This window comes from Corylus avellana, chromosome 5, assembly GCF_965113065.1.
Source record: "Corylus avellana chromosome 5, dhCorAvel1.hap1.2, whole genome shotgun sequence".
In the NCBI taxonomy this organism is placed as follows: domain Eukaryota; kingdom Viridiplantae; phylum Streptophyta; class Magnoliopsida; order Fagales; family Betulaceae; genus Corylus; species Corylus avellana.
Genome location: NC_142494.1, coordinates 12346831 through 12371617, shown reverse-complemented (window position 1 = coordinate 12371617; position 24787 = coordinate 12346831). Strand labels below are relative to the sequence as shown.

Below are 24787 nucleotides of genomic sequence, written 5' to 3'. Positions count from 1 at the left end.
ACTAAGTTTTCTCTTTGCAGAAGTAGTCTCTTGGAGCAGCACATCCGCTATGGAACAGCTCTTTTCTTTTTTCGTATCAATGAACATTTGGTCTGTAATATATATAAGGCCCTGAGCCTCCAATCACCTCATCCTCCACCTACTTGATCCCTAGTAATTTTTGTTTTTATTTTGTTGTTGTTTGCTTTAATTTTTTTTTCTTTGTAATTTTATTTTATTTTTTTATCTTTATATTTGTGTAATTTGTATAAATATTTAATAGAGGATTTTATTTTTTTGTTAGTATAGTTTTTTTTTGCTTTGATTTTATTTTTGTGCTAATAGCAATTAATCTTATAATGCTTATTTCTTCTCCTTTCCTCATTTTCTTCGCAGCCCCACCCCACTTCTTTACTTTTTTTTTTATTTATTTTTTTATTTTTATCTCTTCGTCTCTCTCACTCACCACACTCTCATTCATGACACAACATTGTGCAATAATTGGCCTTAGCGGACCAACAAACTAGACCAGTACATGGACACCACCTTTTTTTTTTTTTTTTTTTCCCCCATTTTTCAAACTTTTTTTCCTTCTCTTTCTCCATTTTTCAAACTCACGCAACTGCTCCCACTCCCTCTGTTTGCTTCTTTTTTCCGCAAGATATGGTTTTATTTTTTGTGTTTACCTTCTTTTTCCAAATCTTTTGTTGAAGTTTTGTTATGTTTGTTCTCGAGTCCCACGCAGATTTGGTAAAATTTATTATTAATAACATAGGTTCAATACAAAAGGAGTTTGATATTTACAAATGATGTTGTTGCATATGAAGCAATGTACTAAGGGTTTGGGCGAGAAGCCACACGACAATTCTGAAGATCTACAACGTTTTGGTGGTCTACTTTATTTCTGCCAATCTTACTTTCAAAACACAGATTTGAGAAAGCTTCATCAAAGGAGACTTACTTCATTGCAGTCTGAAAAATAATTAAAATGATAAATCTATGTCATTTCCCAAAGAAGAATAAATAATGATAATATTCAAAGTTGGGAATACTTTTTTTTTTTTATGATTTTTAAAATGATTTTAAAAAACAGTTATTTTAATTTTAAAAAATTATAATTGATGATTGCACATATTTCACAGCAAACATTCATTAAATATGGAGCTCTCAAACAAGCCCAAAAATCAATACCCACAAAAAGTTCAAGATTAACCAAAAGAAAAAGAGAAAAATATACCAAAATAATAATAATAATAAGCATAAAAAATAAGGCATAGCAGGACTATTAATTTCTCTTTTTTCTTTTCTTGACCTTGCAAGACCTAAGAGGGAGAATATATAACATGGGTGTTTTGAAACTTCCAACTTGGAAACTTACCCATGTCCTTTCTTGCCTGTCTACTAAATCTGTATTTTCAAGATCCAGTAAAATGAGTCATATACCAGAATCAGATAATCAATTTATGAGAATCACATTTCATTCTTGTAATGGTTATATTTGTATCAAGTCATAATTAAATTCCACTCCTATCTATTATGTGATATACCGAGCATAAAATAATTTACCTTTCTCATATGTTTATATAGGCATACATATATGTGTGTGTGGGCACGCTAAATAGCATTTGTTGTTTACCTTGGTACATTCAATTTAGGTTCCATTTGGCAACAGCTAAAATTTTTCAAATTAGTCAAAAGATGTGGGCTGCAAAGTTAAGTAAAAGACAACTAATCTCTTCCCCCAATTTATAAAACATGCGAGTTGTAAGTGTTATACTGTCTTCCAAAAAAAATTCATAAAACAAGCGAGCTGTAAGTGTTATACTGTCTTCCAACTTTTAGCTCTATACTTCAAATTACCTCCAGAATAATAATCCATCATCTCTACCTAGTAAAGAAAATTCTACCTAAGGCTTTGGCATAAAACTAAAATTATCATTAGGGGTGTAAAGGCGGTTACGGTTAGCGGTTAGTGGCAATAACCGCTAACCGTAACCGCCTTAGCGGATAGTAGATTTCACTAACCGCAACCGCTAACCGCCTAACGGTTAGCGGTTAGCGGTTAACTGCCGGTTAGCGGTTAGCGAAATAGATAACCGCCCGCTAACCGCTTTTTTAAAATTTGGCTTTTTCTTTTGGGCTTTCTGGGCTTTCTTTAGGGCTTTTTGAGCTTATTTTTTTGGGCTTTTTTTTACCCTCATTTTTTTTTCTTGTATTTTTAATATCTTCTAAATCCTAAATTCCTAAAGTATCTAATAATGCTTTAATTAAATTGCAGACTTGTAGTTATAAGTAATATATTGTTTAATTCAATTGAATCAATTGTGATTATCATTGTACATGAATCATATGATTAACTTGTAGACTTATGACTTATGAGTTATGTCATATTATATATGCATTATTTATTATTATATAATCATATGATTTAATGATCAAGTCATCATGTGATATAATCATATCAATTATAGTGATAATATATAAATTACTAAAATTATAATGATAATACATTAATACTTAAATTGTGTTTATAAGTAACACATTGGTTATTGTTTAATCCAATGTCAATTACTTAATTTGATATTATACGAATCATATCATCATTCTACATTAATAATATGATTCACTTGAAGTCTTGAATGAAATATTTGAATTGTCATTGAATCATATGATTAAGTATTGATATTATACGTTTATATTATTCATATACATATGTAAACTTATATAGACTTATAACATATATAGACTTATAAGTTTATAACATATATTGGAAATAAGTCTCTAGATATTTAATTGTTGTATTAGTATGAATTGATATACTTATGAGTTATGTCATATTATATATGTATAATTTGTTATTATATAATCAAATGATTTAATGATCAATCTCATGTGATATAATCATATAAATTATAGTGATAATATATTAATACTCAAATTGTGATTTAATTATTTTTTTAAAAAAATTGTAATTTAATGATCAAGTGATTATATGATATAATTATATAAATTATAGTGCTAATATATTAATACTCAAATTGTGATTTAATTATTTTTTTTAAAAAAATTGTGATTTAATGATCAAGTGATTATGTTATATGTATAAATATTTTTATAATTATAATTATAAAAATATATTATATAAAAATACGGTTAGCGGTTATGGTTAGTAGACCCAATAACCGCTAACCGCTAACAGCTAGGCGGTTATAGCGGTTAGGCGGTTAGCGGTTAAAGCGGTTAGGCGGTTAGGCGGTTATAGCGGTAAGCGGTTAGCGGAAAAACCGCCCGCCTTTGCACCCCTAATTATCATAATACAATATCTACTAATGCGTCAATACTTTTAACTATTATTCACAACCTATGAGCATCAATTTATCTTCAAAACTTTAAACGTCACTTCAATATCGTTTATCTCAATCACATAAGACTTAACACCTCAAATTCTAAGAATTACCTCAAAGGTTTTTATGAATTCCACCTCAAAACCATTAAATTCTATAGAATATATCAAGATCCTTAAACCGCACATGTCAATATCAAATTTCTTAAACCACAAATGTAAATTTCAAAATTCTTATAGATCTTTTGGTATACCTCATTTTATCTATTTCTGCAAAACTTAGGCATTCACTACTTGTCACTACGAAATTCTCATCCATAAATCCATACTTTATAACCTCAATTATAGTACGATTATTGTCACCAACAAATCTTGACCATGATAAAAAACTCATCTAAACTCTTTTGTCACCAAATCAGTTACCAACATTCATTTCACAACCTAAATTCATAAAACCATAATACAATTATTAAATCATAATCAATAATCTTTTCTAAATCCTTGAGATACCTTAAAATATATTTTTATCGATCGATACTTAAGAAAGTTGCCGATAATCCAAATGAGTAGGTACTATACATCACAACCTATCTTTCAGTTTTTTTTAAAAAAATATATCCATCTATATCCCCAATTTGATTGTAATACTAAAATCCTCAAAATTATTACACTAAATTGATTTTTTTTTTTTTAAAAGGCGATGACATAACAAACAAAAAATATTAATCATTTGAAAAATAGTCATGTATCATTTATTAGAGACCACAAAAATACAGACTCTACTTGACTGGAACGTGGCTTCCCAATACTTTTTTTGTTCTTTTTGTTTTTTGTTCAAAAATCTACGTATCCTTATAACCATTGCTATTGCTATGATATAGGAGGGTAGCTTTTGGATTTGCTATGTAGGGGTTGCAGTGGAGTACCACGGGTGCAAACAAATTGCATATTCCAATTTGCCATGCATCAGGAAACCAATAGGCACGATAATGGGTTAAGCATATATGTACTCCAAATATTTATCTTTAAAAAAACAAATAACAAATAGTAAATAGCACTGCCCAAATTTAAGAAATTTTAAAATAAACCATTTTCATAAGAACAAAATTTAAATGGGTTGGACATTCTTCTAACAAAATTTAAGAATCTCATATCAGCCAACCTCCCTCAATAATGATATGAAGTAGTTTCAGTGAGTATTAGGTGAAGACATTGTGTTGGTAGACAATTAATATTAGATGGAAGTAGATTGATTAGATAGTTTTTTTACATATATTCTATTGGAGTTAATATCAGTTTACAAATAATCTCTTTCCCATATTGTCTTTAGCTCTTCCTAATGCTAACTTTGAATAAATAGAGCTGATAAGCGGTGTTTGATGATATTGAGACATTTTAGGAGGTCGATGATGATGCAATACATTTTCATTTGCAATACATTTCCATTTCTTTCTTCTTCGATATTCTTGTATGAATATATTAAAATGAAATTAGATTGTATGAGTGAATGGGTCAAAATCCAACTTCATATAAAGAAAAAGAAGTGAGGTGGGGTGTGTGTCAGTGTGTGCGTGGGGAGAGAAAAAATAGTCAAAAAGTTGCATTGAAATCCGGATTTGTTCTTTGAGCCAACCACCAAAAATTTGTAGCTGCATCTGCAGAAGAATAAGAGAAAAATAAAAAATTAGAAAATTTTTTTTTAAAAAAAAAAAACATAAAAAATCAATACATAAAAAGCTCAAGATTAACACGAATATATATATATATATATATATATATATATATATATATATATAAAATAAAAAAAATAAAAAAAAAAAACCCCAAAAGCTCAAGATTAACCTATAACAAAACCTAAAACCCAGAGAACACAACATCAATTCAATACCCAAAAGCTCAAGATTAGCCTCGAAGATTAAGAAAAAAAAAATCCAAAAAAAACCCAAAAATCAATACCCAAAAATCAATACCCAAAAGATAAAGAGAAAAATATACCAAAAAGTACCCAAAAGCTCAAAATTAACCCGAGAAACAAAACCCAAAAATCAATACTCAAAAGCTCAACCCAGAAGATAAAGAGAAAAATATACAACAAAACCCAACAATAATACCCAAAAGCTCAAGATTAACCCGAAAAACAAAACCCAAAGATCAATACCCAAAAGCTCAAGATTGACCTAGAGAAAAATATACAAAAAAACCGAAAAATAAAAAAAATCAAAACCCAAAAAAAGGTCAAGATTAACCCAGAAGACTAAGAAAAAAATATACAAAAGCTCAACATCAATTCAATACCCCAAAAAAGCTCAAGATTAACCCAAAAGATTAAGAGAAAAATATACAAAAGCTCAACATCAATTCAATACCCAAAAGCTCAAGATTAACCAAGAATTCAAGATTAACCCAGAAGATTAAGAGAAAAATATACAAAAAAAAAAAGAAAAATCAAAAAACCAAAACCCAAAAAAAGCTCAAGATTAACCTAGAAGATTAAGAGAAAAATATACAAAAGCTCAACGTTAATTCAATACCCAAAAGCTCAAGATTAACCAAGAATATTAAGAAAAAAAAATCCAAAAATCAATACCCAAAAGTTCAAGATTAACTCAGAAGATTTAAGAGAAAAATATATACAAAAAACAAAACAAAACAAAAAATCGATACCAAAAGCTCAACCCAAAAGATTAAGAGAAAAATATACAACTAAACCCAAAAATCAATACCCAAAAGCTCAAGATTAACCTGAAAAACAAAACCCAAAAGCTCAAGATTAACCCAAAAGATGGGTGAGAAGAAAAATATACAAAAAAACGGAAAAATCAAAATAAAAAAAAGCCCAAGATTAACCCGGAAGATTAAGAGAAAAATATACAAAAAATAAATAAACCACAAGAGGAATCTAGATATAGAAGGAGATAATATTTATCTCATAAGAGTTTACATTGTATTATAATTCTTATTTATCTCATAAGAGTTTACATTGTATTATAATTCTTAGACTAATTCATATCTATTAGCTAGATTAGATATAGTTTAAATATTATATTATCTACTCCTAGAGTTAGAGACGTAGTCATTATATAGATACCAAGATAATTACAAACTCTATACTCTATAAATAATATACGTATGATGTACTGCTAGGCATTGAAAACCTAAGCACTTTCACATGAATTTCTCCCTCACTATATATTTTCCCTAGCCTCTACCCGCGCGGCCCGCCAGTCGCCCCTCTCTTCATCTCCATATCCCTATCTCTCTCTCCGGCGCCCAGTGACCCGCGCAGTTGGCGAACCCACCGGCCATCTTCTCCAGTCGAAACCGGCCGGCCTCTCTCTACGGCGCCAGTCCCCCCTTCTCTCCATCTCCATATCCCTATCTCTCTCTCTCCGGCGCCAAGTGACCCGCGCGGTTGGCCAACCCACTGGCCATCTTCTCCAGTCGAAACCGGCCGGCCATCCCCCTCTCCATCTCCCCGATCGATCGACGCGTACGTATCCTCTCTCTACGGTGCCCAGATAGTGCTCTCTCTCCGGCTGGCGATTATTCCGCCGTTACTGTTCCTGTACTGGTGAGTCTCTCTCTGTCTCTGTTTCTCTTTGTCTCTGCTGTCCCTTTAAGTTGTCGATTTGGGATTGTAATAGTCAGATTTTTGATGTATTATGATTTATAGGAGAATTAGGGATTTTAAATTCAGCAAAGTTTTCTCTGCTTTTAGGAGTATACTCCTAAATTAGGATTTTAATAAGTATTAGACGATTCTAAAGTTTTCTCTGTTTTTTTGACTTCTGGGCTGTGTTATTGTGTTTAATTACCTGCTTGTTCTATGTTCTCGTTATTGTATTGAAAAGAGTTGGATTAGACGATTCTAAAAGTGTTGGGTTGTTTTGTTGGATTACTGGTTTTCTGGATTGTGTAATTGTGTTTAATTACCTGCTTGTTCTATTTGCTGCTCCCTTCGACAAATTATCTCACTCACAATCTCACTTAGCCTTTTCCTTGCCTTCAATCAAGAATTCATGATTGATCAGTAGGGGGGAAGAGAAGTCAGATTATATTAAGAAATAAGAATATATGCTGCTTATTATTACCAAGAGTGCCTTAGAATATGCAGTGCCAGGTAGGTTGGTTGGAAAATAATTGTAACCCTTATCTACCATGCAGTAATTCTCCTTCAACTTTTCTCTATATTTTCCTTCCAATTGACCAAAGATAGAAAGAATTCCCACATCGAAAGAGAGCTGTGTAGGATCAAGGAGAGATATGCATATATTAGAAAAACAATATCCAAAAAAGTTGTATTTTAACTTACGTAGAATATTTAATTGAAATTAGAAGTGAATGTTCTACGACGTCAATTACCATACAATAGTCGTATAGTAATGTATTAAATGAATACTTTACCGGATTCCCAAGTGACGAATCCTTGAATGTTTTGATCAATATATAGGACTCCTCTCATAAGACTCCTTTCATGTCCATATTCATTGTTTCATGGGATTCTAAAACAATTGAACCAAGTGGCTATATGCCTATACGGTTAAGATAGATTTTTTATTAGACAAAGATTTTCCCAAAACCTAGCTATGTACCCCATGTCAACTAGGCATTTATTTTCAAAATCTTTCCTTTAAAACTAACTTGAGTTTGTGAACGCATGAATGGAGTGATATATATATATATATATATATATATATATATATATATATATATATATATATATTCTAAAGAAGATTTTATAAAACCAAAAACAAGAAACCCTAAACAAAGAGTACCAAATTGCCGCCCATCTCTTTATTCTCTTATTTTCTGAAAACTTTTACCTTCCCTCATTTTTCTCTCAAGAACGCTAGCATTCTAAACACTGCACGCAACTGTCTCTCTATCTCCCTCTTGTTCTATCATTTTATCTTTTCAAGAGCACCAGAACTTAGCACTACCCATTCTTCTTCAAAGAAAATCTACGACTGTCTCTCTCTTTCTCATTCTTTCATTATTCAAGAAATACCAAAACCTATAAATAACCATTAATCCTCAAGGAAATTTACATATCTTTCTCTACCTCTCTCTCCAACGCCACATACTACACAAGGTTCTCAAAACATTTTGTCATCTTCTCCAATTTTCTTCTCCCACTTGAGGTAAATTATTTTATTCACCCTTGTTGATTTCTTTTATGCTTTCAATTTAATATGCAAGTATAATTGTTGTTCATACTTGTACTATGTCTTGTAGATGAAAAATCTACACCATACCTATTATTGAAAATACTATATGGGATATGTCTCTACGTTAATACAACAAATTTCAGCTTGGGCCTTTATTTTCCGTACCTGTAAGAAATCAATATTTCATATAAATATATAAATATGTTTTTATTGCTTTTGACTTGTCAACCACCATGTTCATGACCTTTCTCATGTCACCTTTTAATTTGACATAATGACATGAAAGAAATCGGGGGGGGGGGGGGGTGTTGTAGCCTTGTAGGGGTAGGTGAGTAGGTGCCCCTATATATGATTCCCAAGTGGAACACTAAAATCGAATCCTTTGGACTTTGGAGGAGGAGGCATGAAAACATTGACTCGTATCCATATACATTAATTTGACATAATGACATGAAAGAAATCTTTTAGTATTAATTGATCATCCTAATGAAACAAATTTAATACCTCGATCTATCATTTCTCATTAAAATTTAGTATCCTAGTAATGTAGAATTCCATATCAGTGTTTAATACAATCTCTGATGCCATCCTAATTTAATACAAATTTAATACCTTCTCTGATGCCATTTGAATTTGAATCGTTAAGTGACGTATGTATACTTGACCTGTTAGGTTGGGTACGTATTTGACGCCAAATGCTAAGCGAACCCGTTGATATATTTTATTTCATGTGCAGTATACAATTTTTGTAAACTCTTTTAAGCAGTGGTACACTTTGTGTTATGATATCATTTTGGATATTTTATTTCATATGTATGGTACAATTTTTGTTAACTCTTTAAGATGCTATGCACTTTGTGTTTATGATATCATCATTTTGGATTTAGATGTCTTATGAGATATGAGATTGTATATATGGATTAGATATGTATTATGAGATATGTATAAGATTGTATGAGATTGATGAATGGAGAAAATATTTATGGATTAACCAATATTTATTGAGAGAATACGCAATACAATATTGCATATTGTATATCAGGAGAAAATAAAAAATATATATGGATTGCGTGGGGAACACATTTTCTCCATATATTAATTTTTGGAGGCGCTTTGCGGTGTGGAAGCGCTCCCATATAGAAATAGGGGCGCTTTACATGCAAGCATCCCCTTTTATGAAAGTGGGCGCTTACTCACCTGAGCGCCCCCTTTTTAGAATGGGGTCGCTTCCTAGGCAAGCGACCATTTTTAAAAAAGGGGCCGCTTGCCTAGGAAGCGATACCTTTTAAAAAGGGGGCGTTTTTCATCACTAAGCGCCCCCTTTTTTTAAAGGGGGTGTTTTTCATCACTAAGCGCCCCCTTTTAAAAAAAGGGGGCGCTTTGTTCCAAAAGACTCCTTTTCGAGGCACTTTTTAGTAAAAAAAAGTCTCAAACTTAAATTCTAGTCACCATAAAAACCGGTGTCCCAGGTGCCCCTAATCAAGCGTTGCGAAATCAATAGGGACGTTTGACCATGTAACTAAACCTTTTTTTTTTTTTTGTGGTGTATTGTTTTAAGCTGATTTTGGTTTCTGGTTAATGAGCAACTCAGCCTAATGGTTGTTTCAGGCAGTTATTAATGATTTTTTTTGAGCTAGAAGTTTAGGCTTTTGTTTTTGGGTTATGTTTTGTTTTGAAAAAGTTTTTAGTTTTACTTGTTGGTCAGACTATTCTGTTTTGTGGGTTCTCCTCGGATTTGCGGATACAAAGCTGTTAAATCCAATGTATTCAATACATGTGCTATGGTCTGTTTCTACGGATTGTGTTTCTAAATCTGAGTTACTTTAATTTACTTGGAATATGATGCTTGTTTTTAAGGAATATGTTATTTTTTGATTCCCTATTGATTCCTCATTTCTTGCCATCAAATATATTGAGAAAAAGATAGAAAGTCATATAAAGTATTGGGTTTTGGTCTTATAATTGCAGTGCAACTGACGTCTCCCACGGTTGCCCACCACCACGCTCCTCACTCTGCAGCTGTCACCGAAGAAGCACCGCACGCCGTTCAGCCTGTCACCATCACTTCCTCGGAAATCATCGACTGAGCGATCGCCGTATCGGGTTTGTTTGAAGAATGGGAGAGAGAAAGGTGCTGAACAAGTACTACCCGCCGGACTTTGACCCCTCGAAGCTTCCGCGGGTTCGGAGGCCCAAGAACCAGCAGATCAAGGTCCGCATGATGCTCCCCATGAGCATTCGCTGCAACACCTGCGGCAATTACATCTACAAGGGAACCAAGTTCAATTCCCGCAAAGAGGACGTCGTCGGCGAGGTTGTTTTTCTCTTCCCTTTGGCTTTAGGGCTTCCTAACAAAATTGAAAGCTTACATAACTGTTATATTTCTCAACATTGAAATTTTTTGTTACTATCAAATTTTCTTATTTATTTAAATTTTAGGGTTTTTGTCTGCTAAATGTGCTTAAGTTGATTGAACAAAAATTTCTAGTTTAGTAGATTTTTCTTATTTGTTCGCTTAGATTAAAATTTATCATTGTACATTCTGAAATTTATCAATGGTTGGTTGGGTTGAGTTTTGAGCCATTGTTTCTTTTAAACCATGACTATTCTCTTGGTTTAATCTTAGTTCCATATCTTGTATAAAACACAGCCTATCCTAGCTCAGAGAAACATGCTGATGTTGTTAAAAGATTTCTAGTGATATTGGTTGTTTAGAGCACAGAAGGTGACTAGAATGCCCGAAGCCTTCATAGTTATTATTGCTTCTTTGTTTTCCCTATTCCGGTATAGTACTTGTGTGGCAGGTTTCTTAGTGCGAGATTTGAATATGTGATGTTTAGTGAACTCACTGAACTGTATTATTAATGTTTAATCATTTGCAGGCATATTTAGGAATTCCACTATTCCGATTCTATTTCAAATGTACAAGGTGCTCTGCTGAGCTCACGATGAAGACAGACCCTCAAAATTCAGACTATATCGTTGAGTCTGGTGCAACACGAAATTTTGAACCTTGGCGTGAAGAGGATGAGGTAAAAATTTTATATATCACGTTGTTATCAGCATAGCTTGTGACTTCATTGATAAGGTATTCCTTTTATCAGCTAACAGAGTCGGAGAAACATAAAAGGGATGCTGAAGAGATGGGAGATGCGATGAAATCTTTGGAGAATAGAACCTTGGATTCAAAAAGAGAGATGGATATACTGGCTGCACTGGATGAGATGAAGTCTATGAAGGTACTTGCTTTAGTAAATGTGTTTTATTTAATAGGGCATTCATTTGACAGTGAAAAAAATTGGGGTCTTTAAGGGCTTGAATAGCTTTGTAACTTGTCCTTTAGATTTGTTGCCATGAAATCATCAACCTGTGTATGATATTTTTGTTTTTATTTATCAATTAACACATTGATGAAAACCCGAAGGTAATGAGATTTTGGTACTAATGTGTGTTTTTCCCCTTGTTTTTGCAGTCCAGACATGCAATTGTGAGTGTAGATGCCATGCTTGAGGCCTTGCAGCATACAGTTGTGCAAAAGGTATGACTGATCTGCTCTATATATAGATTAGTGTCGCTCTATGTATAAATTACAGTCCAGACATGTCTATCAGTAAAATCCCAAAGGGCTGCATGTCGCCAATCTATTGGATTAGTAGAGTTGTTTACGTATCGTAAGCCTTGTATGTTTAAAAAAACTTTTGTCTTTTGTGCTACTGGTGAGTACTTGGTGATAGAAGATGATGAATTTCCGATGCGGTTATGGCATAGAAGGTTGGGTCAAATTACCCTTTGCAATCAAGCATAATGGACATATGGATTGATTTGTCCTGACTACTAGATATTGTTTCTTTCTTCAATCGGCCACATGATCTAATTTTGTTATGTTGCTTCAGTTGTGGCTAACCGGTCCTTAGTTGCCTGGACTGTATCGGTATTCCAGTCTTTGAGAAGTTCTTCAAAGTTCAAAGAACCACGATGATTCTATTTATTCTATGAACTTCTTTCGCTGTTACTTTGTGGCTCAACTTGTAAATGTCCATTACTTACCTATACTTTTTAATTTGTTACATCCATTATGTTTTCATGCATTTATAGGTGTTCATGTACACAAATTCATCAAAACCACTTGTTGAAACAATGTTCGAGAATATATTTTTTGTAATGGCTCAATTTATAAATATGTGCATAAAAAACAATATAAATTATTAGAATGCATATTAAGATTCTTATCAAATTTATCTACAGTTGGTCCTTTTCAAGAAGTGGAACTGTTGGCCTTGTTCTCTCTCTCTCTGGGGTGGGGATGACGATGATTGCTGGTGTGGGGAAGATGAAGATTTATGGGGTGGGGAAGGAGATTTTCCTTACCCTTTGGTTGGTTTCCCTCTTGTCACCCGCTTAGACTGGGCTTTGATGGGAGATCCGTGTGAGGGGATTGATGTCGCCCCTTGAAAGGTTAAGGGTAGAAGGGAGCTTAGGAACCTAGAATGCTCTATAGACTATAATGTTAAGGAGTATCCTCTAGTGGGGGAAAGGTAAGATTGATGCTTTCTAGTGTTGAGTGCCTCGGGGGTGTTGGGCTCTGTTGTATTGTTGGCTTTGATCTCTCTCTTTTGCCACTTGCTTAGACTGGGCTTTGATGGGAGATCCGTGTGAGGGGATTGATGTCGCCCCTTGGAAGGTTAAGGGTAGAAGGGAGCTTAGGAACCTAGAATGCTCTATAGACTATAATGTTAAAGGAGCTATAATATTAAGGAGTATCCTCTAGCGGGGGAAAGGTAAGATTGACGCTTTCTAGTGTTGAGTGCCTTGGGGGGTGTTGGGCTCTGTTGTATTGTGGGGTTTGATTTTGAGCGCATGTCGGGTGTTCGGTTTTGTGGGTGGTCTTGTTGTTTTGTTTGGGTTTCTTGCTTGTTTGGAGCCTCTTTATGTATACTGCCTGTATACATAGGGGTGTCTTACACTTTTTAATAATATAAATTCATTACATATTATATATATATATATATATATATATATATAGACCATATGGTTCTGACTATTAATGATTTGTATGTTTACAGGAGAAAAAGTTGGAAGAAGAGGATGAAGCACTTATAAAATCAATATTTCATGTCAGTACATCCATTCTACTTTACCGTCCTCTTCTCCTTTTTGTTGGTGATATTTGTTTCTAAGTTAGTTCACTTTGTTAAATCTTTAGCAGAATTCAAAAGATTATGTTCGAAGAATTCATGATGAAGATCTTGATGATGATGATGATGAAGATATGATTCAGCTTTCAAGTGGCGATGGTGAAACATCTTTTGATCAACCGAAGGTATTGATTTGCTGTAATGATAGTTTGTGTCTTATTTTGGGATAACCTTTATTTTAGGTTCCTTGCTGCAGGTAGTTTTATCTATGTTATTATATTGGAAAAACTTAAGCCTGTGAACTTATGTTTGCACGTGATTCCAATGCAGAGAAGAAAGCTCTTTAAAGAGCTTCCTGGTAACCCAATAGATTCTTTGGCAAGAGCAACTTCTGCTGATTGTCCCAATAACAAAGGTATGTGACATGTTAGATTTTTTCCCCTTTCGTAGTATAGAAGTTGGAGTGCACTGCAATTATTCATTGACATTTTTTTTTTTATAAAAAAAAAATATATATATTTTATAAATAATCGAAACATTAAAAAACACAAGGCGCAACTCAGGTATACAAGAGGACGCCTAACTAAAAAAAAAAGGATGCTCAATGAAATCATGAAAAGAAAGCAAATAAGGAAAGTCTAAAGAAGCGGCTTAGTGGAAAAGAGTGATGAAAAAGGACTTCAAATCCACCACTGTCCTCTTGCGGTCTTCAAACTCCTATCATTTCTTTTCCTCCAAATACACTACAAAAAATAGGATGAAACCATCTTCCACACTGCTGCACTCTAGGGATTGCCACTCAACCCTCTCCAATAAGTAAGTGAAAAGGTCAACCACGTAGTTAGGCATTACTCAAGTTAATCCAGCATGATTAAAAATAGCGCTCCATAAGGCATTTGCCACATTTGCACTATCTCAAAAAATGGCTAATCAGTTTGGAGCTTTCTTAGTACAGTAGTACTACATGTCGCATTACTAGGAGGGTCTGATATCATTTGTAACGGCATAAGGAAAAGCTTTAGCCACATCTGTGCCATTACTTCGAAAGGACTAGTCAATTTAAAATTTTCCTACACTCACTTATAAAGCCCAGTTTCACCTAGTATGTAAGTAATGTGGGACTTAGCACCCTTAATTATCTCTTATAAACTTCCCACTCTATGTGGGCTACCTATCTCTTCCCAATATGGGACTAGAGTGTTACAAACTCTTACCCTTAAACTCTTGACGTTCTCGTCATGGCCACATTATGCAGTACTAATAGTACCACCTGGCATTTCTAGGTAAGTTTTATACTGTTTGTAACGAGATAGAGAAAAGTGCTAGCCACATCTATGCCATGACCCTAAAAGGACTTAAGTCAATTTGAAGGTTTTATAGAATCACTTATAAAGTCCAGCTTCACCTAATAGGTAAACAATATGAGAATTTTTGCACCCATGAGCATCTCTTATAAACTTCCCATTCTATGTGGGCTACTCATCTATTCCCATATGGGACTGGGATGTTACACAATCTCATAGTGAAGAAAAAGATAATCCACGGACTCCCTATACATACAACACAGTTCACCACAATGATATGCGACTTAGATTATTCTTGGTGAGGAGTTTTCCTAGGGCAGCCGACCAAGCAAAGAACGCTGCTCTCATGGGGACCTTATTCCACCAAATATACTTCCAAGGAAACGGAGTACCAACATGGGGACAAGGAAAACTATCTAACGTCTAACAATACTCTCTTGGAAGGAACCCAACAAAGCTAGTCTTCACGTCCCTAGCCCACTTTGAGGAATACAACAAATTGAAGAATGAAGTAAAGACTTTCACCTCCCAATCATGAGCGGTTCTAATAAAGCTTATGTTCCACTGAAGAGTTACTATAAGTCTCCAAATGATCCACCACAAAAGTGTCCTTAACGTGAGCTATATTATACAAATATGGAAAAGCTTTCTTGAGGGCCTTATCTCCATACCACAAGTCATTCCAAAATCTATTCTTAGAGCAATTTCCTATCTTAAATCTGGTATGACTAGCAAACTCCCCCAAACCCTCTTGATATTTTTCCATAACCCCACTCCAAATGACCTATGAACCTCATTAGAGCATCACCCAACCTATGAGCTACCATATTTAGAATTCACTACAACTCTCGACAAACCCTCTCTTGGGGAAGTGGTTGTGGCACACGATTAAAAATGAGCAAATTATGAATCCCTAATCTCGTTCAAAAATTAGAGAACAAACCTTGGACCAGTTTACAAGGTGATATTTGAACTCTTCACCTAGCCCACCCTACAAAATATCCCGATATAGTTTCTCTGCGTGATTGTCAACACCAGCCTAAAGGGAAAAGAAACAAGAAATACTTAGGCAAATTGGAAAGGGGAACTCTTGATTAAATTAATCCTGCCACCCTTGGACAAATAAATCCTCTTCCAACCAGCTAGACCATGCTCAATCTTCTCAATAAATCCTCTTCCAACCAGCTAGATTTGGCCTTAAAAGAGGGTCTCAACGAAAGACCAAAATACTTTAATAGTAAAGAAGAAACCCCACATCCGAGGTTATTGGGTAGTCCATCAACATTAGTAACATTCCCCGCAAGAACCAATTATGACTTATCCATATTAATTTCAAACTGAAAACAACTTCGAAGAAAAAGAATAAAGCACGTAGATAGCAGAGGTGGTTAGGGTGTGCTCCACTAAAAATGAAGGTGTCATCTGCAAACATAAAGTGAGAAATGTTTAATCGCACTAAAGTTCTTAAGACCCCACAAAAAAAACATGAAAGAAGCCCTTCATGTTCAGGAGCAGAAAGCATTTAACTTTGATCTTCAATGACTAATAATAGCAGTGATAGTGGCAAAAGATCTCTCTGTCTCAAATCCTGGGAGTTACTGAAGAAACCATAATGTTCAGGAGCTTCCTGTTCAGGAGCAGAAAGCATTTAACTTTGAGCTTCAATGACAATGACTAATAATAGCAGTGCAGTGGCAAAGGATCTCTCTGTCTCAAATCTTGGGAGTTACTGAAGAAACCTTAATGTTTCCCCATTCACTGAAACAGAGAAGCACATAGAAGAAATACAAAACTCAATTTAAGAATGCTATTTCTCCCCAAAACTACATCTTCTCAACAAATACAATAAGAATTTTCAATTAACATGATCATACACATTCTCAATACTGTTTAAAGGGCAGTGTAAACTTAGGATTTTCTTTCAATTGATATTATTTTCTTTTTCCACCTTTATGGTTTCTCTGAGTTTATGCGTAGGCATTGCCAAGTTCAACTTTGAAGCCTTAAAAGATTAACCCATAACTGGAATCTTGTTTGTTCTGGATTTGCATGTGTGCACAAATACATGTTTTTTTCTTTTTAGAGTAATTATATGACACCAATCATAGAGTATGCAAATTGCCTTTCTCTTATGCTTTATGAGGTGCACAATCAAAGATAAAAGGAATATGGAATTGCCTAATTTATGTTACATTGAAGGCATGTGATTGAGGTTGACTCATTAGTTTTGATAATTACTCCATTTCAACAAAAGTAGTCACATTAATGGTAATATAGGATATCAAGAGGGAACCCCAATGTTGTGTCAAGTGAGTATGTTATGTAGTAGGGGAAGAATGGTGTCAACAAATTTATTGGATTAGTTAATCATATATAGTTTTGGTATCATATCAGGGCTGTTACATAAAGCAAGAGGTTTTTCCCCCCTCTTCCGAGGAATTGGGGCTTGGGGGCGGGGTTTGAAGCAGCTATCGCTGTTTCCATCGACAGTACCACTGCCTTACATACATTGCATGTACATGCTTTCGGGAGAAAGTACTAGCCTTCTCTGCAGTCTACATCCTATCTTCTTTATGAATGTCTTAAATTATTTGAAAATCTAGCAATGCTTTTATGTACCTTGTTGTTTGAGTTGTTGACTGGGAGGCATTTCAGTCTGCAATGAAAACAGAATACCAGAGATTCACTGGCCTTCTCTGAGGATATCATTCATAATTAGGAACTAGACATGTAGTTGAAGGGATGTAATCAAAGATGAATAACAAAAGTCCACTTGAATTTGCAACAATTGCTTTTCTAAAACACATTTCAACAGGTAATGAAGCTTATCCAATAGTAACTCCTCATTCTATGTCTTGAAAGCCTACCTTTTACTGTTCTATTTGACCTGGAGGGATTGTCCTTGTTATTTTGAGCTGACATCCGTAAAATCCAATGGTCATTATTATTGGAATTTTGCTGTATGAATGGAATTACTGGTCAATAAGTTTTTGAGTTGAAACTAATGAGCTTTATTACACCTTTTTCTATTTGAGTTAAAATTGCAATATTGTTACTCAATTTACATGGATTTCTCCCATCTAGAAGATTGATTCCTAGCTATAATATAGATGATTTGATCTAAATTTGATTTCATCTGGCCTATTCTAACAAAGCAAATACGAAACAAGGTCTTTATCTGTTTCAATGAGTATGCCAATGTCTCTGAGACATGAATTTTAGCTGTTTCTTTGGAAATACCATTGGTAATACCTTGGGTAAAGGAGCAGAAGGTATCTTATTTATTATGAGAGAGAATACTTTGAGCACAAGGTGATATATTATTTTGTAGTGCTACTGTTGACTGCAAGGCAAATTATATAATTTATTGAACTTTTTTCTGTTTCTGAAATATGGCATAAATTAGTTTGGATCAATTGTGGTATTTCCCATCGAGTAGTGACATTCATGTTTAATAATGTTTGGTTATTGACAGAAAATGAAGGTGGTTCAGGGGCTCCTGGTGATGCTAAGTTAGTAATCAAGTCTTCAACCGTTAGGATTTCAGTTGTTAAGAAAGCAGCCTCTGAAGATAGCAATTCAGCAAAATTGGAGAAGAAAGATAACACAAGTAAACTACCAGTTGTTCCAGAAGATAGCAGTTTAAAGCATACAAGCATTGTACTAGCCTCTCTCTTACAAAACTATGAAAGTGATGACGATTAGTGGTGATTGTATAACCATTACTTTCTTTCCCAAGATCGTTAGAAAATTCATTTATGATAAGAGTAAAGCTATATTCCACATTTGTATCTCACAACTAGCTAACAATGTTGACGTGACAATATCAACTACTGTTTGTCATCCTTCAACACTAGAGTATTTCATTTTTGGCCCTATTTATGTAAAGTTTTTGTTATTATTATTATTATTATTTTATGATATCCTAATTGACAGTAAAAGGTGGGAAGAGCATATGGACCATCTCCAAGGAGTTTTAGAGGTATTAAGTGCTCATCAATTTTTTTGTAGAGCCCTCCAAATGTGTAACTGGGGCTTGTGAGGTGGACTATTTGGGCCACATTGTTTCCTATGAAGGTGGATGATCTTGAAATTGAAGCAATGCAATCTTGGCCCAAACCAAAATTCATTATGGAACTCCAAGAATTTTTGGGTCTCAAGGGTTATTACTGCAAATATGTACGGAATTATATGCTTATTGCGGCTCCTTTGACTGAGTTACTAAAGAAGGAAAATTTTGGGTGGAACAAAGGCTGCTTTTAAAGAATTAAAATGGGCTATGGCCATTTTATTGAGTTGACCTCAAAGGGCTTCTAGAGTAGTTCTCTTAAAGCCTACTCTAGTTTCACGGAGGGCATTATTTTAAAGCTATTGTTTTTCTTTAAAAATAGGAAAAATCTAAAAAAATCAACTAAAAAATCACTTACACCATCTTCCTAAACATTGGATATGTTATAGCGCTACCCAATAAACAAGCTCCCCTATAGCTTTCATATATATTATTTAAACACAATATTTCACTCTCCTCTCTTTGCCTTTTATTGGAATTGTGTTGGTATTTTGTAAAATATCCGAGGGCAAGTAGGAAACTTTTATTTTATAAAGAAATAATATTTAATTAGTTTAAAATATTTTGAATCAACAAGTGCTTGTAAAAAAAATCAATGGCTTATTTTCACTGCTAAAGTTATTATAGTTATATTATAGTTGTATAACAGTCTCTTAAATAACATTATCTAAAAATAAATGAGTAATATTATTTATTAAACTGTTATATGGCTGACGTACAACTAAAATGACATAATAATAATAAAAATTAGCCTTTTTTAAGTACAAATCTAATGACTAATTTTAAATACTACGTTATTAAGTTATATCACAGTGTATAATAATTTACTAAATAGCGTGACTCTTTCAAGAAATGGGGATGAAAAATCAAATAGTCTATTGGGTCCAAAATGGTGTTGGTCAATGATAAAAAAATAAATGAGGACGGCATGAATTTCTTATCCATAGGCATGCAATGATTTGATTTTTCATCGGAATCTTTTGTTAGACAATGTTAGAAACATTTTCTGGTCAGTTTCCACAATGAGAATCTTAACCCATGCATGCAAAATCCGCGCAAGATCCGTAGTAGCGGATTGAAAGGGGGACCTGCTGTGAGGCGAGCTTAATTGCCTTTTTTCCTCTATCTTACAACTTTTCCACGTGGAATATTGTTGTTAGAAAAATTAGTTAAAGCTAATTATAATCACCCCTAAGCTTTGAAGGGGTGATTATAAATAAAAAAATACATATGAAGATGGAATAAAATAGAAAGATTGTTGGAGCATTTCCAACTATGTGTGTTAAGAGAGCGAGCCGCTCGTGAGTGAGTTCGGGCTCGGCTCACATAAGTTTGGCTCGTGCTCGACTCAAATATTAAATGAAGTGTTTCGTGAACATGAATGCTGGCTCGAATATTAAACGAAGCAAGTTCGGGTTGACTCGGCTAAACTCGTGAATAGCTCATGAGCAAGCTCGTATAAGGCTCGTCCCATTTATTAGGCTCGGCTCGTATATTTTTTAATAAGTAACAAATAACAATATAAACATTGCCCAATAATAACAAATATATTATATACCTTTATTTTTTGTTATTTGTGCATATGTGTTTATATATATATATATAAACACACACACACACACACACATATATATATATATATATATATATATATATATATATATAGTAAATAATAAGAAATATTTGATATTATCATTAATCATTTTATCATATGATATAATCATATGGTACAAGTTATTGTGTCATTTACTAAAAATATTATCACTAGATAGTTTATATACGCTCGAGCGCATATGCGCTCGAGCCTAGGTGTAGCGCACTTGAGCGCACTACCTCTTGATCCCAGACTTCTAGCTTTTTCCCAATTTTTTTTCTTTAAGCCCGATACTTCCAGAATTACTTCATTTTCCTCAAAAAACCTATAAAAAGACATAAAACACAAAAATGAAGTAAAATTGTACAAACTAACAAAACTAAAAAAAAAATTAACAAATGTAAATTAAGGGGCTAAAATATGAATATTTTAGCACTTATCACACCTCCAAACTTACATATTGCTAATCCTTTAGCAATACGAAACTAAAAACAAAATGAAAAACATAAAAGAAAAAAGATAAATCCATCTTTCGTAGGATGTACGATTGCATTTAGCATATGCAACAAACCTTTTAAACCCCTAGGCATTCACTAAAGGACGAGTAAAGTCTCGTGAGGGTTTTCCAGGAATGTTACCCACAAACATTATGCAAAGTTCATGTTATCCAATCCAGAGTGCCACTGCATCTGTGTTAGATGGGTCATGTTAAAAGAATTTCTATGTTAGTTTGTATGAAAATTTTTGTGAAAGGGGAATAGCATAATGCATTTAGCTATAAGGATCCTTTGCTGAAGAAGAGGCCATTATGAAGGGAGCCTTTAGAAGTAGTCCTAAGAGGGCATTTAGCATTACAATTTTTCATTTTAAAAGTGTGATTTTAAACTAAAATCACAAAAAATTGCAATTTAAAAATGTAGAAAAATATGTGTTTTCAATTTGCAAGTGAGGGGGAGTGTTTTTAAAAATGCACTATTTTAAAGGATAAATTGTGATTTTAAAGGTCAAACTGTGATTTTACCAAATGCTCAAGTACGTTTTGAACAATCTATTTTTCAAATCACAAGTTTTAAAATCGTTATTTTTAAATCGCAATTCCAAACAGAGTCGAACTCATTTTGTAGTTGATTGTTGGAGAATTCATGTAGTGGCATAATTGATTTACCTTGAATGCTATCTCTGGATGAGTTAGTGTCATGGTGCATCGTTTGAGCGTACACCCTTCTGTTTGGCCGATTCAGAAAAAAAAAGTCGAATCTTCACACTACTAGGAATAGGTATGCAAATTAGAGATTGCACAATGAAAAATTCAAATTCTCATCCCAAGAAAAACATGTGATGAACAGTTGCTATTTAAAATTAAATCGCAAGAATGAAGTACACTTACTTGAATATCAACAGTCACACCTGGCTTTGGGAAAAAACTTTTTGCTTCTTCTTTCTCCACGAACACGTTCTTCCTTATCTAAGAACACAACATATCTTAGGAATAATATGACCTCTATATCTTCTTATCAATGACTAACAATAACTAAGAAAGTGTGGGCTCTTACATGGCTCTTTAAATCTTAAACTTTTGTTTTTAGTGAGTTAACACAAGAACTATTAATTGTCAGAGTTTTTATGAACATTAATTATCAAGGAAATTTGATGAGTAATTTGAGAGCATAGGTTCATCTCTATATATAGGCTTAGCATGCTAGTAGAGGTGGAGATTTAAACCATGTGGGATAAAGGGAGAAAAAGAAACTCTTAGTTATACTAGAAGTAGTGGACAGCTACAATTGAGAAAACCCTAGCCTCCATTACATCATAAAGTGATGCATGGGCCAGCGATTTATTTCCCTGGTCACATGCGCCTCCCCATTGGGATCTCGGCCCTGGGTTTTATCCCAGCCCAATCTCTTAAAGACCAATGCATAGGATCAGGGAATTTTCCCTGGTTTTATGCGTTTCTACTGTTTCTTGGACCTTTGGGTTTTATCTTAAGCCCACTTCTCACATATATACATTTATGCACTATACCTCTGTAGCCCATGTTTTAAATAAAGAAAACAAGCAGCCTAATAAATAAGAAAAACCTAACTTTGCTTAAATTACATCAACTTGGTGAGGGACCTAAATGAAAACTAATTATTGGCTTAAATATGTTCATAATCATGTCTCCCTGACGTTTGTGATGCAACAATATTTTTATCACAATTAATTTCATTAAATAATTGTGACTGCACTCCAATAAATATTTTTGATTAAACAATTAATCCATTTGGCTTACTTAACGTTAACTTATGATCGATTCATGAAATATTCTGTAGCAGAATTAATACTTCTACTTAATTCTCTAACCCTTCATCTTTAAGTCACTGATTTTATGTTATTCTCATACTTGTGAAAACATAGGTATATATTTAGGTATGCCAACCAAAATGCCCTAACCGGAGACTCTGAGAATAATAGCTATAAAATTTATCTCAAGGGAAACTTCTTGTCTCTTTATTTTCCGACAAAGGATTTGACTTCCTTCTTGGAAAAAGCTTTCACACAATGCTACATGCAATTACCCAACATATCGAAGTTATTTCAATGATAGGTTTCATTCTTTGACACATCAAAGTAACTTACATGCAACATCTGAGTCTACAATTCCCTAAGAATTTAGAATCAAAGTCTTAAGTAGTCTTTAAGGAATTATTGTCTTTCCTTATAGACATTATTTTTGTGAAAAGACAACTCCTTAGTCTGTTCAATGCCTCAGGGTCTCAGTACCTACACATTAATCCGAAGTCTTTGCTTCACTTGATCAAGGTAGATCACCATGATTTGATGTGTAACAGTCTTACTCAAATGGGAATGCCCAGTTCCATTTACCAACTGAAAATTTTATATATTTAGGACACAAGGATTATGGATTAAGACCTTGTGTGATAAGCACGTTACTCACACTCATAGCCATATTCAATGTTATCCTAGGACCTTTCACTAGGCCAGATGCACCAGCACAGCTGACAGCACCACTGACAGAATAGTGCACCTGTGCTCGAACCCATCTATGTTGCGCTCAAGCACACTCGCGCCCAAGGCAGTCGCTAGTTCCTTTGCGCGCACCTACGCTCGATCAGTCCTGTTGTCAACTAGAGCGCAGCAGACAACACCAGTGACAGATCAGCGTGCCTGCACTTAAGCTCACCACTGTAGCAGGCAGCACCAACAGACTGGCAGTAGCTAGAAATTTTGCCAAAATTTATTGTTGGTCATTTTTGTGAGTTTTTAACTTTTAGTTTTTACTTTTCGGTATTTTTGTTTAGTTTTATGCTTACATGTTAGTTTTTATTTTTGATTTTATAATATTTATTTTTATATTCAATTTGTGAAGCTTAGATTGTAAAGTTCTTTGAATTTGCTATTCAATTTGTGCCATTTGGTCCATTAGTTTTTACTGTTGTTTATGTAAACTCCTTTGAATTTGATTGTATTTGTAATTTCCTAATCATAGTAATGTAAAGTCATACTTTAAGGTCATACTTAGTTTGAACACTGGCAATAATTTTGAATAAACAATTCGGCTCGTTTGGATTTTTATTTTATTTAAATTTTTAATTTTTAAGTTTTTTTTTGCAATATTTATGTTGGAAATGTCCATGTAATGTAAAGTCTCAACTTATTTTGAACACTTAACAGTAATTTTGAACCAACAATTCGGTTCCTTTGGATTTTTAGTTTATTTAACTTTGTAATTTTTTGGAAAAAGTTCATACCCCTCAACTAATAACATCTCCTCAAACTTTCAATTTAGACAATATTCTTCTCTAAACTATCAAAAATTGTCAATATCCCCCTAATGACGAAAGTACCCTTAATGAAATAAAACTAAAACTAATATTTTTAAAACTAAAAATCAAGGTACGAATTTTTTTTTTTTTTTTTTTTTTGAAATTGTTAAGAGTATTTTTGTCTTATTGAAAAATATTATAGGTAATTTTTTTCTTTGTGTTGGCCTTGGCAAGACATTAACAATTTTTTAGTAGTTTAAAGAAAATATTATCTCAATTGACAGTTTGAAATGAACATTGCCAATTAAATGATAGTTTTAGGAGGGTATGTATACCTTATCCTAAATTTTTTAATTTTTTAATTTTTTTTTTGCAAGCTCAACTCAAGCACCGTAGGAGATCCACTCAGTAAGAAACGTCCCAAG

The 24787-nt window shown here is 33.7% G+C and overlaps 1 protein-coding gene across 2 annotated transcripts; it reads left to right on the top strand.

Moving 5' to 3' along the window:
- The first annotated feature begins 6474 nt into the window (after positions 1 to 6474).
- LOC132182940 (uncharacterized) lies at positions 6475 to 18836 on the top strand. 2 transcript variants are annotated; one of them, XM_059596309.2, is made up of 9 exons: positions 6475 to 6893; positions 10459 to 10804; positions 11373 to 11522; positions 11595 to 11729; positions 11963 to 12028; positions 13554 to 13604; positions 13694 to 13810; positions 13956 to 14040; positions 18405 to 18836. In XM_059596309.2, the coding sequence occupies exons 2-9, from the start codon at positions 10607 to 10609 to the stop codon at positions 18632 to 18634; spliced, it is 1032 nt and encodes a 343-aa protein (XP_059452292.2). In that variant the 5' UTR covers positions 6475 to 6893; positions 10459 to 10606; the 3' UTR covers positions 18635 to 18836. The 2 variants fall into 2 exon arrangements, with proteins under 2 accessions (XP_059452292.2, XP_059452293.2); XM_059596310.2 differs by having other exon boundaries at positions 6476 to 6893; positions 13697 to 13810.
- Positions 18837 to 24787: the final 5951 nt, after the last annotated feature.

Coding starts and splice junctions, on each gene's coding strand:
- LOC132182940 (XM_059596309.2), top strand. CDS start 10,607: ATGGGAGAGAGAAAGGTGCTGAACAAGTACTACCCGCCGGACTTTGAC. Junction 11,730..11,962: donor ATGAGATGAAGTCTATGAAG/GTACTTGCTTTA, acceptor TTGTTTTTGCAG/TCCAGACATGCAATTGTGAG. Junction 13,811..13,955: donor CATCTTTTGATCAACCGAAG/GTATTGATTTGC, acceptor ATTCCAATGCAG/AGAAGAAAGCTCTTTAAAGA.